This window comes from Ursus maritimus, unplaced genomic scaffold, assembly GCF_017311325.1.
Source record: "Ursus maritimus isolate PB19 unplaced genomic scaffold, ASM1731132v1 scaffold_23, whole genome shotgun sequence".
Classification (NCBI taxonomy): Eukaryota; Metazoa; Chordata; class Mammalia; order Carnivora; family Ursidae; genus Ursus; species Ursus maritimus.
The window spans coordinates 31,320,300-31,338,632 of NW_024424786.1; the positions used below are offsets into that span (position 1 = coordinate 31,320,300).

Below are 18,333 nucleotides of genomic sequence, written 5' to 3' on the forward strand. Positions count from 1 at the left end.
GGGGGGGGTCCCACTGTGGCCATGTGGCTGTGGGCACTTAGATGTACCCCCACTGCTAGTGGTTTGTGTGTTTAATCTCGTGGAGAAATGAAGATTATGCAGAGAGAGGGAGAGAAACTGGGCGTTTCAGCCCGAGGGCTGTTAACTGGAGTAGTTGGGAAGCCGTGGGGGCTGGCATGGGGGCTGGGGCTTACGGGCCTGCGGCCCATGTCCATTCCTGAGCATTCTGTGAAGTGCTGCGGAAAGAGTTTCTGTGTTTCCGTCCCCGTGTGCTCGAGCCACCCCCGCCAGCCCGGAGCCCTTCCCTCAGAACGGCCACGCACACTGCACACTCGCCCTCCGCGTGCTGCCCCGTGCCACTCCCTGTGCCGCCCCGCCACGGTCCTCGCCCTAGCTGCCCCTCCTCTGTGCTGCTCCTGCCACGTCCCTGCACTGCCCTGCCGCCCTCCCCGTGCTGCCCTGCCACCGTCCCTGCACTGCCCTGCCGCCCCTCCCCGTGCTGCCCTGCCACCGCCCCAGCCCTGCCGCTCCCCTGCGCTCGCCGCACGTCCCTGCACTGCCCTGCCGCCTCCCGTGCTGCCCCCAGCCGCCACCTTCTCCCTGCACTGCCCTGCCGCCCTCCCCGTGCTGCCCTGCCACGGTCCCTGCACTGCCCTGCCGCCCTCCCCGTGCTGCCCTGCCACCGTCCCTGCACTGCCCCGCTGCGGTCGCTCCCCCAGCTGAATCTCCTCACCATTTGCATTGGCTTCCTGTGGCCCGCCCTCCCCGTGCTGCCCTGCCACCGTCCCTGCACTGCCCCGCTGCGGTCGCTCCCCCAGCTGAATCTCCTCACCATTTGCATTGGCTTCCTGTGGCCGCCGTAACACATCACCACAGCCTGGTGGCTTAAAACAGCAGAAATGTATTCTCTTGTGGTTCTGGAGGCCCTACTAGGTCCAAAGTCAGGTGTCAGCAGAGCAGTGCTCCCTCCAGCTCTCTGGGGGGATCCCCTTCCTTGCCTCTTCCCGTGTGGGTGGCTCCAGGTGTTCTGTGGCTTGGGGTGCTGTCTCCGCTCCGTGGCCCCCTCCTCCTCCTCCCTGTGGCTCCCCTCGGGGTGTCTTGGGTGAGCACTTGTGTTTGGACCTGAGGCCCACCCACAGGGTCCAGGATGATCTCACCTCAAGATTCTCAACTCAAATCCATCTGCCAGGACTTTTCCAAACGCAGCTCACATCCACAGTAGCGGGAGTTAGGACGTGGGCCTGCCTTTCTGGGGCCACCGTTCAACCTACTACACGACTCAGAGCACAGCTCGGGAGGACGTAAATTCTGTCTTTGGGTCCGTTTCATCTGTGACGTGTTGCCTGTCACTGCTGTCCAGCGTTTATTTAATTCCGCCTCATTGTAACGTTAGGTATTTCTGCCTACACCCCGCTTCCCAGGTTGTAAGGTCCCCGAAGGCAAGGATTATCCTTTTTCTTTTAGTTGAACCTCTGCATTCCTTTCCAAGGGCTGCCGTCACAAAACACCACAGACTGGTGGCTTCAGACAACAGAAAATTATTCTCTCACGGTTCTGGAAGCCCGCGGTCCACAGTCAAGGTGTTGGCGGGGCCATGCTTTGTCCGAGCCTCTAGGGGAAGACCCTGTGGGCTTCGACCAGCTTCTGGAAGCCCCAGGCATTCCTGACTTGTGGTAGTCTAACTCCTCTGCCTGCCTTCAGCTCAGCATGGCCGGCTCTCCTGTGTGCCTGTATCTTGGTGGCCCTTCTCCTCCTACAAGGACATCAGTCCTGTTGGATGAAGGGTCCACCCTACTCCAGTATGACCTCCTGATTTTGATGACCGCTGCCAAGACCAAAGTTCCAAAGAAGGCTGCCTTCCCAGGTCCCAGGGATTGGAACATCAGCCTCTCTTTCTGGTGGACACAGTCTAACCCCAAACACCCCTGTATTCCCCTCTGTTCTGTCATGTTCTGTGCTCAATGTAAATAACATCCGGGCACTAAATAAAAGGACAACTCATTTGTTTTGTTTTCAGGATCTGAAGCTCGTTGGCATTAGTCTCCCTAAATACGCGGCGGAACTGCCTGAGAATAGAGGAAAGAATCGCTATAATAACGTTCTGCCCTGTAAGTTGTTTTTTCCGCACGATCTTCCCTTTTCTCTGTCCCTGGCCGTCACGCCTCTGCAATGGGGGGAGTGGGGTCCAGATGCTGACTAGCCACGTCCGCAGTCATTCAGGGGTCCCCTGCGGGGTGCTGAGCCCTGTACTTAGGCGTCTTCCACGGAATCCAGTCCTCAGGAGAACCTTAGGAAGTATATAGTAGAACACTCGTTTTGCAGATGAAGCATCATCCATTAAGATGAACTATAAAGCCTCCTCCACAGAAAGTTCTTTGTGGTCTCTCTTTTGGGTAGGAATTAGGGCACGAAGAAGTTATCAATAGATTGCAGCTGTGTTCTGATTTCGCTGTAATTTAGAGGCTCTGCTGATAATTTTTCCATGAGAACATTTAGAGACATTGTCTTTTTTCTTTGAAGCCGTGTTTTTCTTTCCCGGTCTAAAACATTAACTTCTGCTTAGATTCAGGATTTTTTAGCTTCTGCATACTTTCTCTTCATGCCCCCTACCATCCCTCCTTGTATTGACAGCAGACATTGACCCTTGTTCCAAGAAAAAGGCTTTCAAAATCTGGCAGGTGGGATCCGCCCCAGCACTGCCCGTCCAAGGTTAACTCAGGCTCATTGGCCTGTTTTTGTGATCGTTGCAGAGATTTTCAGAGCCAGAGCTCGTGTATTGTTTTTATTGGGAAAGTCTTGGGCTGAACCTCATGCTGGTCGCCGAGTTTAGAATTGTCGTGTTAATTTGTCCAGGGAGGATGAGTTCGCATGTAGTCAAAGCCCGGGGAACGCAGGTGCTGCTGCTGATCCCTCCACCTGACATTTGAAATTCTAATTATTATTTCATTTCTTGAGTTGGGCAAACTTGTGTGTGCTTTTTTTTTTTTTTGTAGTGTTTATACGCAACTGATAAATTGTGGGTGCATTTTTAAGATCAAAATACGAGGATTTTGTGTTTTAGTTGTGTGTGCATTTTTAAGATGAAAACATGAGGATTTTGTGGTTTAGATCTTTCCACCCATAGTAGTCTTACCTATTCAGTTTATTCTTGAATTCAGTACTGTCTTTTTGTAATGACATTTTTATGAGACTAGAGAAAGTATGCAAACCCTTCCAACACTAGATTTGAATTCTGACCAGATATCAGTGCTTAATCTCTCTGACCCTCAGTTTCCTCATTTGTAAAATGGGCACAAAAGCTGGTAGGGTGGTTTTGAGGAATAAGTAAAATTGCTCCATGTATCCCCTGGCTCATGACACACACCCAAGGATGCTAATAGCAATAGGTTGGTATTGTTTGAGAAGGAGGTCTGGCGTGATGAAGAGCTTGGGCCCTGGCTCCAGGCTGCCCGGGGTTCGAATCCTGGCTCTGCCACTTGACTAGCTCTGCTGGGTAATTGCCTGACTCCTCTGTGCCAGTCTCTTTGGCTGACTGTCAGGATTAAGTAAGGTCATCTCCGTAAAATACCACATGTCACACCTTCAGGATGTGACAGGAGGCCCTTTGTTGCCATTTTGTACTTTTCTGTCTTGTGTGTAACTCTCCTCCCACATTTGCTTCTCATGAGGACCTTTTTTCTCTTAATGCCATAGATGATATTTCCCGTGTCAAGCTTTCCGTCCAGACCCACTCAACTGATGACTACATCAATGCCAACTACATGCCCGTAAGTGGGGACAAGAGCCCAGGGCACCGCTTGTTTGGATGAACTCTTCAGGACTCATGCTTCTGTCTTTGACACTGAATTTGGGTTGCTTTCCATTTTCTAGGGCTACCATTCCAAGAAAGATTTTATTGCCACACAAGGGCCTTTGCCCAACACTTTGAAAGATTTCTGGCGTATGGTTTGGGAGAAAAATGTATATGCCATTGTTATGTTGACCAAATGTGTCGAACAGGGAAGGGTAAGTATCTTTTATTTAAATCATTAAATTAAATTAATGCATTCATTTTGACTGTGGCAAAAGGGTAAGTATCTTAAGAAGCATTTGTCTTTCTAAAGAAAACACTCCCCCAAACATCAGCACCTCTCTTCTTAGAAACTTGTTTTCTGTCTATTTCTCCTCCAGGAGAAAAGTTTAAAAATATGTTTATTTTTATTTTTATTTATTTATTTATTTATTTATTTATTTATTTAAAGATTTTATTTATTTATTTGACAGAGATAGAGACAGCCAGTGAGAGAGGGAACACAAGCAGGGGGAGTGGGAGAGGAAGAAGCAGGCTCATAGCAGAGGAGCCTGATGTGGGGCTTGATTCCGGAACGCCGGGATCACGCCCTGAGCCGAAGGCAGATGCTTAACCGCTGTGCCACCCAGACGCCCCTAAAAATATGTTTTTTTTTTTTTTAAAGTATTTTATCGTTACCTTCTTTTGTGGGTAAATATCAATGTTCTCTATTCACGAGGTCACTGCTGGTAGAGTTACAAGCAGTGGGAGTGGGGTTAGCTCTGTGCAAAGCTCCTGGGGCTCCGGTTGTCCCAGTGCTGGGAATGGGCACCAGTGCTCTGTGTCTCTAAGCAGCCAGTGTCTTCACCGTGAGATGAGGGATTCCACCAGCTTGGTGATCAAACCTAATTTTTAGCATTGGAACCCTTCCTCTACCCCAAATCTCAGACTCCTCCCCACATAAGTCTCAGCTCTCCCCTCTCCCCTTTTAATGTCACTTTAATTTAGCAGATATTTATCCTGCCCCCAGTATGTGTAAGGTGCTGTGCTAGGGGCTGGGGAGGGGGAGGGAAAGATAACAACGAGCAGTAAGAGGAGGTTCCCATCGTCACAGAAGCTTGTATTCTGCATCACTTCCTTACATGCAGAGGACAGGCTATCACACAAACAAAAGAACTTTGTTTATGAATGCAAATAAACTTTATGGTGCTGTTGAACCCAGGGCCTTGCACATGGAACATTCTTATAAATATCTGTTAGACAAATGAAAACCGTGTAGTTAAATTAATGGGGAACACGAAGAAGATGAGTTTAGCTGGACTGTTGTTTATCTTGAGTCAGGAGAGAAGTGGCTTTTACTGGCTCTGGGTGAAATGGGAAGGGAGCCAGTGAATTTACTCCATTTATGTTATTTCTTTCCTATAACAACACTCCTCTATAATTATTGTATAGATGGGGAAGCTGAGGCTCAGAGTTTAGGAACTTGTCCACAGGTAGCAACAGACACCCAGCTGGGAAGAGGCTGAGCTGAGAGCATCAGCCCCACGTCATCGTGTGTCCAAGTCCTGTGTTCTTTCTGGGAGCAGTGGTCTAGAAACTGGGATCTTTTTAAAAAATACAGGTCCCCAGCCAGAGTCACAAGCTCTGGAGGTGGGGTCCGGGCATCTGTCTTTAAAGCAAAACAGAACTCCCAGGGGTGAGTCAGATAATCTGGTTTGGAAGCCACCTGCAGTAGAACACACTTGGGGGGGGGGGGAGGGGGGAGAAAGTGTGTGTGTGTGTGTGTGTATTAAGTTGTTTGACACATTAGGAATTCAGATATTCTTGCAGAGCAGATGTTTTCTGATTTTTATTTCTGTTTACATCTGCCGACTGATTTCTATAAATCAAAGACCCAGAGTGATTTAATTTGGTTCTCTTTATTGGTGTCTGCATTTGTATTGTAATTAGCATGGATCGAAAAGTATTGGGGAAGGTCCTCGTTTCTTCTAGCTGCATGGGGTTATGGGTCAGTCTGTTTTTAGTTCGGTGAACAGTTGTGGGCTGCCTGCTGTCAGGAGCTGGCTGGGACTGTGCCTCAGAGAAGGGGCAGTGGTGGCTGGGACTGTGTGCTCAGAGAAGGGACAGTGGCTGGTCTGCTCTAAATCCATTTTCATGCAGAAATGTGGGCTCAGGCTGGGCCAGATCTTCTGAATTCTCAGGAGAAGCCAGAAATCTGGATTTTTTGAGAAACCTCCCAATTTTAAAAGAGTTGGCAATAATTGTAAATTAAAAAAACAATTTTTGGAGTCAAACAGAACCTAACTAAAGGGCTGACCCAGTCTCTGACGCCAGTTTTCAATATCTGGTCTCTCTTGCGAGGCTTTAGTGATGGCAGACAGTGCAACCTGATTTTTTGTATAAAAATGCAATTTTATTCCAGACCAAATGTGAGGAGTACTGGCCCTCCAAACAGGCTCAGGACTATGGGGACATAACGGTGGCAATGACGTCAGAAGTTGTTCTTCCAGAGTGGACCATCAGAGACTTCACGGTGAAAAACGTAAGTAAGAGGCCAAGATGGATAGGTGTCAGATAAGAGGACCATATATTAGTTTGGGGATGATATTTTTAGGTTGATATTAACCAATATTTTTTTAATGCATCAGAAAAATACTTTTGCTCTCTTTTTACAGAATGAAAACTATCTACTTATACTCTAAATCAACCCTTTACTTTCTTAAGAGGAAGTTCATATTATTTATTTATTTTCTCATTGAAGTGTAGTTGACATTTAATATTATATTAGTTTCAGGTGTACAACATAGTGACCCAACAATTATATACTCTACTCAGTGCTCACTAGGATAAGTGAAGTCACCGTCTATCACTATACGATGTCATTACATTACTGACTCCATTCATCCCTGTGACTCATATATTTTGTAAGTGGGAGTTTGTACATCTTAGTCCCCTTCACCTCTTTCACCCGTCCTCTGACCCACTTCCCCTCTGGCAACCACCAGTTTGTTCTGTGTTTTTATCAGTCTGGTGTTTTGTTTTGTTTTGTTTTCATTTTTGTTATCATACGCTATTCCTGAATGAGATGAATCTTAAGAGCCTAGCTCAGCAACAGCAACTGTTCCTTCCACTTTCAGGTGACTTCTGTATAGGGCTTTTGCTATAAACCAAGGCCCTTTTGGCTTATTTGGCTGCAAATATGAATCAGGAGTGGCAATTTGCAGTTGGGAGCAGTTTATGAAAGCAGTTACGTTGATAGGATTTCTGGGCATATACACATGGCCTCACCTCCCAAAAGTTCTGAAAAAAAAAAAATCCAATTACATGGTGTAGGCACCGCAAGAAGTCAGATGATGTGTCTTTTTTTCTTAAGGGTGTTTAGAAATAGAGGCAATGAAGTCACAATGATATCTTTGGGGGAGCGTGTAAATTGGTATAACCCTTTGTAGTTTGTATCAAAAGCATAAAAATGACCATTCTCCTTTGATGGGCTGGTTCCACGTTTGAGAGTCTGTCTTAAAGAAATAATCTGAAATATAGGGCAAGGCTTATTATTCACAAGGAGTAATCTCAGCATTCTTTATAACGGAGGGAAAATTTGGTATAACGGAGGGAAAATTTGGTATAACAGAGGGAAAATTTGGAGCGTGTTCAAATATCTAGCTTTCAGAGAATAGATAACTAAACTATAGGTTACCTTGTCAGTGTATCATTATTTAGCTATTAGAAATGATGGCTGCATAAACTGCATAATTACCATGAGGAGACGTGAGAGTGCAACTAAGTGAAACATACCAGGAGACAAAATTTTATGCATTTTGCAAATAGTGCACCAAAGAAAAGCCTGGGAGTGGATTCAGTCGAGTTGACTTTTATGGGGGGGGTTGGTGGGTTAGGTTCCGGTTTACAAGAATTATCCTTGAGGATTCCATAAGTCATGGATATAGGGTAGTATATTAAGTGTTAATTCTTTACTGATTGCTGTGCTCTAAGGTTCTGATTTCAATTAATATTTCAACTCCTCTGCTGGAGGTGCTGTCAAAACTGTTACACACAGATGCAACACACAGTGGTTGAGAAACCCTCATCATATACGTATTTCTATAGATTTCTCCCATTTTATTTATTTATTTATTTTTAAAGATTTTATTTATTTATGTGACAGAGAGACAGCCAGCAAGAGAGGGAACACAAGCAGGGGGAGTGGGAGAGGAAGAAGCAGGCTCATAGCGGAGGAGCCCGATGTGGGACTCGATCCCGGAACGCCGGGATCACGCCCTGAGCCGAAGGCAGATGCTTAACGACTGCGCTACCCAGGCGCCCCAAGATTTCTCCCATTTTAAACAGACCAGATTATCCTCGGTCGCTTTCAGTGCTTGTGGAGGGGAATCATGGGTGGATTTGTCCACATCATTTAAACAAAATTACCACGATGTTATCATTTTTGTTAACTAAACTCCAGACTTCGTTTGGATTTCACATTTTTCCACGAAAGCCCTTTCCTGTTCCAGAAGGGAATGAATCCAGAATACCACGTGGCATTTAGTAAAATACTTTTTCCCCCCTACGGCTCCTTTTTATTTACACAAAATGCATGAATATATTTTCCTTTTTAAAAGTGGGAACAGAGGAGGTAGAACTAAACGTTTCTTTTGACTGCCACTCCTAACCTTAGTCCCTTGGCCGCTCTGCACAGAGAATGCTGAAAAGTCCAACCTCCCCCAGCCCCTTCCTGTCTGCTCATCTTACACAGCTGCTTTCCTTCTTTGGATGAATACTTCTGGTTAAATTTGTGATTGTCACCTTTGTGTGTCTGAGACTTCACAGTCCCCTCTCCCTCACTCTGCCTTTTTACTCTATTCTTCTCCATATTTTGAACCATGTGAACGTACTGCTTTTATAATGTATATACATAGAAAAATGGGCTTCAAAAGGTAGCTCTCATAAGAGATGGAAATGCCTAGAGTCCAGTTGTAGGTAGGAGGCTGAGGTCAGTGCCCAGGGCTGGGCATAATGAGCACAGTTGAATTGGGACGGGAATGGTCCAGCCTGGGGGGAGTGCTGATAATAAAAGGTACCTGCTTTGGTCTGTGGTGGGAAACCAGTCTGTGTCATAACTAACTCTGTTACAACAAGATCCACTTTCTGTTGTCTGTCTGATGTTGAAATAGATGTGTTTCTTTGTGTGTGTGTGGGGGGGTCCCTTTTCTCAAACTCGTGCAATTCTAGATATTTACTTAGCGCTCACTGGTTACCGCCGCTTCATGAGACTCTCTGGAAAGCATGTGGATGGTGAGCCAGCTCCTGCCCCAAACATCTTGATTATCAGAGCTGCGTCGGTGTAATTCATTTTTGGTGTTTGGGTTGATGACATTCCCAGGTGGGCTCAGGGAGGGGCTTCCTGAAGCTCTAAGGAGCTATAGGTCTGAGACTGTGAGTGCATTACTGGCAGGCCCCTGTAGCGGGAAAGGAAAGTCTGGACTCAGGATCAGAGGAGGAGGCACCTGTGCTGCATCTGAGCTGAGTGTGGGGGAGTCGCTTTACTTTTCAGAATCTTTACATATTGGCATATTTACATATGGGCATATTATGTAAATATTGGCAATATTTACAATATTTACATATGGGCATATTGTGAGATTTGATGAGCACGTCAAAGTCTCGGCAAGCACTTTAGCAGCTGTTGTACCAAAGTAAAATTGCAATTTACGTTGTAACCGCTCCTGTGCAGGTGCGTGTCGGTCATCCCGTGCAGCTCAGTCTCCAGGGACGGCGCCACTTCACTTGGCCCTCTTGGACGCTCACCTCTTTCCTTGGCTTTTAGATGGAGACGAGTGAGAGTCACCCTCTGCGACAGTTCCATTTCACGTCCTGGCCGGACCACGGCGTTCCTGACACCACTGACCTGCTCATCAACTTTCGGTACCTGGTCCGTGACTACATGAAGCAGAGCCCTCCTGAGTCGCCCGTGCTGGTTCACTGCAGGTGTGCAGACGGCGGTCCGTGTGGCACAGATTTCTCATGTCATTACAGACGCTTTAGAAAAGCAACACATAAGAGCGAATGCAATAGGCATTTGCAAATTCAAGAAAGGTTTGGATAAGGGACCAGGGACTGAACAGGGATTGGCAAACCGTAACTTGTGGGCCAGATCTGATAGAACGCCTCTATTTTTTTTTTAAACTGTAATGTATTCTAATTTATTTCTTATTTATAAAACTTTCTTATAAAATATTTCAACCTCACAAAAATAGAGAATAATAACAATCTAATGAAGTATAACGTGAGGTCACGTATGTTTCTTTTTGTTAATAAGATCTTACAGATAGAAAGTGTCTACTTATCAGTCTCCTTCTTACACAATTAAACGGGGTCCTAAAGTGGATCTGAATCACTCCTTTGCATGCATTTGTATTGTATTTCATACATATCTATGGTTTTATATAGCTTTAAACTTCTTTTAAAAAAGATTTTGTTTATTTATTTGACAGAGAGAGACAGTGAGAGAGGGAACACAAGCAGGGGGGAGCTGGAGAGGGAGAAACAGGGTCCCCGCTGATCAGGGAGCCTGACACGGGGCTCAATCCCAGGACACTGGGATCATGACCTGAGCTGAAGGCAGACGCTTAATGACTGAGCCACCCAGGCGCCCGTATAGCTTTAAACTTTTACCGGATTTTATGATATATACCTCATTCTGCAACCTCCTTTCTTCATTCAGCATTTTGGTTTGTTACTTAACAAAGTTGGAACACATAGTTCTATTCATTTTATTTATTAACAATTTTTTTTTGGCATACAAAAACTATCTAAATTAATGTATACAAGTTCATGAGTTTGGAGGTATGTACACCTGTGAAACCATTGCCACAATCTCTTTGGCTGCCTGTTTTTATAAATAAAGTTTTATTGGAACAGAGCCATGCTCATTTGTTAATGTCTATAGTTACTTTCATGCTATAATAGCAGAAAGAGACCATTTTGTCTGCAAAGCCAAAGATATTTATTATCTGGTCCTTTACAGACAAAGCTTGCCCCCTGCTTCCTGCTCTAGAACAATAAGACACTAGCTTTCAACCTAAAGAAATTAATTTAGGACAGGGGCGCCTGGGTGGTTCAGTTGTTAAGCATCTGCCTTCGGCTCAGGGCGTGATCCCAGCGTTCTGGGATCGAGCATCGCATCGGGCTCCTCCGCTAGGAGCCTGCTTCTTCCTCTCCCACTCCCCTGCTGTGTTCCCTCTCTCGCTGGCTGTCTCTCTCTCTCTGTCAAATAAATAAATAAAATCTTTAAAAAAAAAAGAAATTAATTTAGGACAGAAGAAAAGAGGGGCTTTGTTGCTCTCTGCGGAATAAGTTGATGAAACTTGCTGTCCTAGGTTATGGTGGTAACTTGAATGAAACTGAGATTCAAGAAGCCCTAGCAAGATGTTTTATTTGTGGCATTTGACTCAAAATGAACTTTAGGGGTTGGGTTCCAGTCCCAAGCTAACGCAGTCCAACTTGCCAAGATTTCAGCTGAGCAAATGTTTAATGATCCTGGGCATTGATAGTGGAGGAGAGCAAGATATATGTACAAATGGGGACATTTGAGACTTTTACGTTAGAGTAACCCATGGTGACGTGCTCATTTCTTTTTCTCTTCAGTGCTGGGGTTGGAAGGACGGGCACATTCATTGCCATTGATCGTCTTATCTACCAGATAGAGAATGAGAACATGGTGGATGTGTATGGGATTGTATATGACCTTCGAATGCACAGGCCTTTAATGGTGCAAACAGAGGTGAGGCCAAGCTCTGTGTGTGGGAGGCTGCTTTTTCAGTCTCTTTTTAAAAGGTTGCGTCATGTCACGTACTTGGGTTAAAACATTTCAGACTTCTACATCTTCCTGGCTCTGGGCTGTGAGGGAACACTGGATTTCTTTTACATTCTTAACTGATGTGTGATTGAATGGTCTGATGCAGTGAGATGGTGGTAACGGATATTAGCCATGGTGTATTACAAAGCAAGATAATATCAGGATTTCCTACCTTGCATCTACTAACTCATCAAATAATCTGAACTTTGGCTTCTGGGTTCTAAACTCATAAAACTGGTATGATCATGCTTTGTTTCTAAGAAGGCCTGACCATCCTTAAAATAAGCTCATGAACGGACTCATCAGATGTTAACGATGTGAATGAAATGGCTCCATGTTGCTTTGTTAATACGGCTGTGTGTCCTCACCCAGCCGAGGAAATATTACACAATGTCAATTATCGTAGCTACAGGGGGGTGGCTGGCCAATGGAGAAGGTGAATGCTTAGTATCCACAATGTCAGTTGGGTAAGACCGTTGGATTTGGCTTTCCCTGAAATGTTCCTGTTAAACATTGTTTTCGAGTCATGTTCTCAACAACTGTATTGGGAAATAGCCTTCCTCGACGCTGTAGGGGTGACTGTGCCTTGACCGGGATGAGAGCAGAATATTAATTTTGTATCAGGCTGTCACCCCGTACCAATTTAGAACTCTCTGAATATGTACCGTGTTTTTGAGTCTAGCAGGGAATGTTCTGGAGGCCTGGGTACACTGTGTGCCTTGGGGTGAGCTGCACGGTTGTGGTAGAAAGAGTGAAATTCACCTCTGTGTTGGTCAGAAGAGAGATTTTCTTTTCTCTGCTGTAATTATGTAGAGTAGGATTCAGTCTTTTATCCCCTTTTGAGATACAGAAATCTTATACCTGCCTACAGGTAAACTTGTTCGTTTTTTTTTAAAATTTTTTATTTAAAAAATTTTTTTGAGAGAAAGAGAGAGTGCACGCATGCATGAGCAGGTGCGGTGGGTGGGTGGAGGGGTAGAGAGAGAATCTTAAGCAGGCTCCATGACCCCAGCGTGGAGCCCCATGTGGGGCTGAGATCACGACCAAAATCAAGGGTCAGATGCTTAACCGACTGAGCCACCCAGGCGCCCTGTAAACTTGTTCATCTTAAAATATCTAACAAAACAGGATTATATGGAATATATTTTTTTCTATTACTTTTTCTTCCCCAATCCTACTCCCTAAAGGTAGCCAATGCTTATACTTTGTATATATCATTATAGGTTTCTTTATGTACATCTGTAGAAAAACACATGTATACACACAGACACACACACGGTATTTTTTTTTTTTTATGGCTAGTGCTTTTTAAAAACTGAGTACAGTTGACACATAATGTTACTTTAGTTTCAGGGGTAGACATAGTGATTCAACCAGTCTATATGTTATGTTATGCTCACCACAAGTGTAGCTACCATGTTGCCATACAACCCTAGTATCATTGATTATATTTTCTATGCTGTGCCTTTTACCCCCTTGACTTATTCATCCCAAAACTAGAACCCTGTACCTCCCACTCCCTTTCCCCCATTTTGCCCATCCCCCACTCCCTCCCCTCTGGCAATCACCAGTTCTCTGTTTCTGCTTTTTGTTTGTTTGTTTTGATTTTAGATTCTATGTGTAAGTGAAATCATATGCTATTTGTCTTTCTCTATCTGACTTACTTCACTTAGCATAATACCCTTTAGATCCATCCGTGTTGTCACAAATGGCAAGATTTCGTTCTTTTTTATGCCCGAGTAATATTCCATTGTAGATCTTATACCACAGCTTCTTTATCCATTCATCTATCATGGACACTTAGGTTGCATCTATGTCTTGGCTACTGTAAATAATACTGCAATAAACATAAGGGGGCATCTATTTTTTTCAGTTGGTGTTTTTGTTTTCTTTGGGTAAATACCTGCTAGTGGAATTACTGGTTCATAATGGTATTTCTATTTTTAATTTTTTTGAGAAACCTCCATACTGTTTTTCACAGTGACTGCACCAATTTACATTCCCACCAATAGCGCCCGAGTGTTCCCTTTTCTCTACATCATCACCAGCACTTGTTGTTTTTTGTCTTTTTTCCCCTGCCATTCGGACAGGTGAGAGGTGATATCCTATTGTCATTTTGATTTGCATTTTCCTGATGATGAGCGATATTGGGCATCTTTTCATGTGTCTGTTGGCCATCGGTATATCTTCTTTGGAAAAATGTCTATTCAGGTGGTTTGCCCAATTTCTAAGCAGGTTTTATTTTTTGATGTTGAATTGTATAGGTTCTTTATATATTTTGAATATTAACACATAGAGTATTTTTAAAAAATTGGATCCTATTTTATATATAATGCCGTGCTGTGATTTTTTTTTTCTTTTATAGCATCATGGATATCTTTCTGTCAGCATATACCTCTTCTTCCTCTTCCTCTTTTTAATGGCTACCTGCAGATTCTGACAAGGTTGCCTGAGGGTTGTCCCCACCTGACTCTACCCTGCTTATCCCCCTTAACCTGTCCCCTCTGTTGAAAATCACAGTTTACTCCTTATACCGCACATGCTCGCTAACCAAGTAATTCTTGTTGGACTTTCTCTTGTTTGACTATATATGTGCATATTTTCCTCCACATTTGTTCTTTGCTCTTCGCTAAGATTCTGGGACTCCTCCTTGGGGTGGGGGGATGGGGAGCGTGTCCCCCTGGTTAAGAATGATTGATGATGAGAGTCTTGCTCTCTGTGGTTTCAGATTTCACCAGAACGTGGCGGCCTCTTGATAAGTGTGCGCTTGAAGGGGTGGGGGTGGGAGTTGGTGGGTTTGGGGGCGTGGTGGTAATCTGAAAATCGCCTTGGGTGCTAATAATCTCTGGGACCTCTGCTCATTTGCTTTCTCTTTTTACTCTGCTACAGGACCAGTATGTTTTCCTCAACCAGTGTGTTTTGGATATTATCAGATCCCAGAAGGACTCAAAAGTAGATCTCATCTACCAGAACACAACGGCAATGACAATCTATGAAAACCTTGCCCCCGTGGCTGCGTTTGGAAAGACAAATGGTTACATCGCCTAATTCCAAAGTCAGACCTTTCTGGACTTGCCCAGACCGTCACACCCACAGCAAAGGAAAATGCCCCGATGTGGACATGTTTTTATATGTCTAATATCTTAATGCTTTGTTCTGTTTTGTTAGAACTCACTTGAGGGTGTGAAGGTGCACATGTGCAGCATGACAGATGAGAAGTTGGGGCTGTCAGGGGCTGTGGATGGGCGGTGAGCTAATAACTACATTCCTGATCACCAATGGGATGAGTTCACTTTTTTTTTTTTCTTTTGTCTTGAGAATTATGGAACACCAGGAAAAGTGAGCTATGATTTTTTTTTTCTTTTTCAAAACAGATTCTTTTTAAAAAAGACTATTTTATATGATTCACATGCTAAAGCCAGGATTGTGTTGGGTTGAATATATTTTAAGTATCAGAGGTCTATTTTTACCTACTGTATCTTGGAATCTAGCTGATGGAAAATACATAATTGTGGATGATTATCATGTAGGGAGGGGGTACGTGGTGCCTCTTCTGCCTGGGTTTTCTATTTGAACATGTGCCTTTTCTGAATTATGCTTCCACAGGCAAAACTCAGTAGATATCTCTATTTTTGTATTGAATCTCATAATTGGAATATACGGAATATTTAAACAGTAGTTTAGTATCCAAGGTTCAGCCTTCTCAGTAACATTCCTGTTCTCATTCGACTAGAGGAGGCCTCCCCTCTCCCCCTCCACTTCCCCTCTTCCCTGTTTTGTGCTCTATTCTTTCTTCCCTTTTCCCTTCCCACTTTTCCCCAAAGACACTTCTGTTGGGCCACGTTCAGCCCATTGGTTGAGAGTGGAAACAGGTATCACCTTGAGAATTTCTGGGGCGGGGCGAGGGAAGCAGAGGAACCCTACAGTAACATAATCTCCTTTTCTTGTCCCTGTTTTATCCTTTTTCTTGTTTCTGTATTTGGTAAGAAGGATTATTTAAAGGTGCAATATGTGACTTAGTGATTCATGATGCTCTAGGTTTTTAGTAATGTTTTACTCAGGTTGGCATTTTATGTGTGTCTGTGTGTCCGTATATATGTGTGTGTGTGTTTAAAAGCGTGGCAATCTGTGAACACTTCAGTGTGAAAACAGTGTCTGATTAATCCCTCCTCCCTCAAAGTCCACTGGCTTTAGTCTATCTGCAGTGACACACACCCGTATCTACTGTATATATATATACTAAACTCTTAAAACAGTCATTCCTTTGAATTGAGGTGTACAAAGTTTGAATTTGTATCAAAGATGTAATTATTTTTAAAACCTCTTTTCACTATACTGCTGCTGTAATTTGATTTTTTTAATGTAGATTAATTTTTTTTTTTGCTTCAGGTGGTGTATCCACCAGGAATTTCAGAATTTATGTGGATTTATTTTATTGGTACATAATCTGTAAACTTCTCAAGGCATTAACATGAAAGGATTTGTTTCTTTTTATTTTATATTGTGGCTCAGGTTATATTTTGAAGCTTTGAGTTTATCCTCCTATAGGCAATGAAGTATGTAAGGTCTTATGAAGGAATTACCAAGTCCCTGGGATCCTGTGGCCATTTTCCACAGTAATAAATCCTGCTGTAAACTCAGGACAATGGTGTCCAAGTGAAAACGGGAGCGGGGTCTTCTCCGAGTGCCCTGGTCACCGTTGACCTGGGGGAGCCCTGTCTCCTGACCCTGCCGTGTTCCTCACTCTGTTGGCACTTTGAGAGCTGACTGGACATGTTAGTGGGTTATGAAGGGTGAACCACAACCGAAAGCCTTTGTTTCAGTTTGGAGGTTTAGCGCTTGTACGTCTTTTGTCCCCTTTTCCCCTTTGAGGTACTGAAAGGATTAAAAGGAGAAGTGGTGACGTGTCGTGTTTGGGGAGAACTTTCTTCCCACGTAGAAATTGCACTTTTTGCCGAATCCTTGCTCTCTTTCATGGCAAGCAGTTCATTCAGCATCAGGCCCTTAAAGGAATGGGTTATACAGGACTGGGTGCGCCCTCTGGACTTGACCTCAGAGTGGCCTTCGGCTCTTGAGGTCTGCATCAGGGAAGTCACACGGCCCCAGGCTGCTGAGTGATGCCGGGTTTGGGCAGGTGGCTTCCAGACCTTCACACTGGTCTGCCCCTCGATGCACGCAGCTCTCGGGGAGTTCCCTGACCACATCGAGAGGCCCCTGCCCTGGGGAGAAGTTCTGTGGGCCACACCCCTCTCCACTTCAGGTGTCAGGAAGCCACTGGGATGGATGTGTAGCTGTCAAGTCCAACACAGATGCTCTGCGCAGCCCTGCCAACATCCCTGCCATGGAGAAATCGGCGGGAAGGACTTGGCTCTAAAAATTCCTTTAAAAGGTCAAAGCAACAGTAATTGTAAACCTATTGTATAAAAACACACGAAAACCCCCCCAGAAACCCTCCTCCCTTCTGCCTGATACGGGTTTGGGAAATGGGCAGCAGCCGAAGCAAGCCACTCTCAGATGTCATTCCCAATCCAGGGAAGAAGGCTTGTGGTGGAGAGGTCTGGATTCCACATGGCAGGTCACACGAAGGTCACGATGCTTCTTTGCATCCTGAAGAAGGCTGGGTTTGGGGCCGGTGGGGGTGGTGAGGGTATTTATAGCACAGTGATTGAAAAGGGAAGATTATTGTGTAAATATAAAGGACACATGGGCTGGGGGTTGGCCATAGAAAAGAGAAGGTGCTTTTGAGCTCCTGCCCCAAAGCCTCCCAGGAAGAGCGAACTAAAAATTGAGGAGTCCAGTGGAATCGGGGAGATGGTGTGACCGTCCCTGCTTTAGTATTTGCCAGTCGCATACAGAAAAACAGCCGGGGTGAAAGACTGGTGGTCAGTTGGTTTGGGGGATTTGGGTCATTGGTACCTTCTCCCAAAAGCAAGGATGTTTGCCTCCAAAGGTAAACCTAGTGACACAGGGACCAGTGGAAAATGACATTTGGGGTCTGTTCCCCGTGGGCACATAGGGACCTGGCTGGACTTTGGTACATTTGACTGCACTGGATTTGGGCTTCATCGAGTCAGAGGCCCCTGGGGGATGGGGGCCAGCTATGCAGCTTTTCATCTGAGATAAAAAAGCCTGGTTTTCTTTTGCAGTGTTGGGCTGTGCTTAGGGGGCTAAACGAGTCTTGGCGATGACCCTGATTTGCCTCAAAAGTCCAAGTTCTGAGTTTTCAGACTGTGTAGCCGTCAAGTGTTCGACATACTGTAGCTTTTTTCCCTTGGGCGCACATATGAACAGGATGTATGGATATGGACTCTAAAACTGTAATTTTCTTGTAACTATTTTGGAATGATGCATATTTCTAATGTTTGTTATACTTGTACAGAGGATTGCTGTTGGTTGCTTTTTTTTTTTTTTAAGGAAAAAAATGGCCTGAAAAACATTTTTTTTTAAAAAGACTCACAAATACCAAATACAAAAAATATCAACACATTGTGCCTTTGTTTCTTTTTTTCTCCCCCCCCCTTTTCACTTTAGGTGCACACCATCTCATTTACAAAACAGTGTCCTGGCTGGCATGTAACTGGGACATCCTTAATGAAAACATGTGTCCCGTTTGGATTTCCCAGCTTGTGTGTGTTTGCAGGGCTGGTGCAACAAGGTGCCACAGGCCAGGAAGCTGAGACAACAGAAACTTACTCTCTCACAGTCTGGG

General features: G+C 44.6%; 1 protein-coding gene across 1 annotated transcript in view; it reads left to right on the top strand.

Annotated features, from left to right (window-relative positions):
* PTPRJ (protein tyrosine phosphatase receptor type J) overlaps positions 1-18,108 on the top strand; it is a 56,687-nt gene extending 38,579 nt beyond the window's left edge. The window contains exons 17-23 of the mRNA XM_008700963.2: positions 2,018-2,108; positions 3,694-3,767; positions 3,871-4,005; positions 6,192-6,311; positions 9,594-9,754; positions 11,414-11,549; positions 14,514-18,108. Coding sequence (XP_008699185.1) covers positions 2,018-2,108; positions 3,694-3,767; positions 3,871-4,005; positions 6,192-6,311; positions 9,594-9,754; positions 11,414-11,549; positions 14,514-14,672 — 876 coding nt within the window. The 3' untranslated portion in view covers positions 14,673-18,108. The remainder of the gene's footprint in view (positions 1-2,017; positions 2,109-3,693; positions 3,768-3,870; positions 4,006-6,191; positions 6,312-9,593; positions 9,755-11,413; positions 11,550-14,513) is intronic.
* Positions 18,109-18,333: the final 225 nt, after the last annotated feature.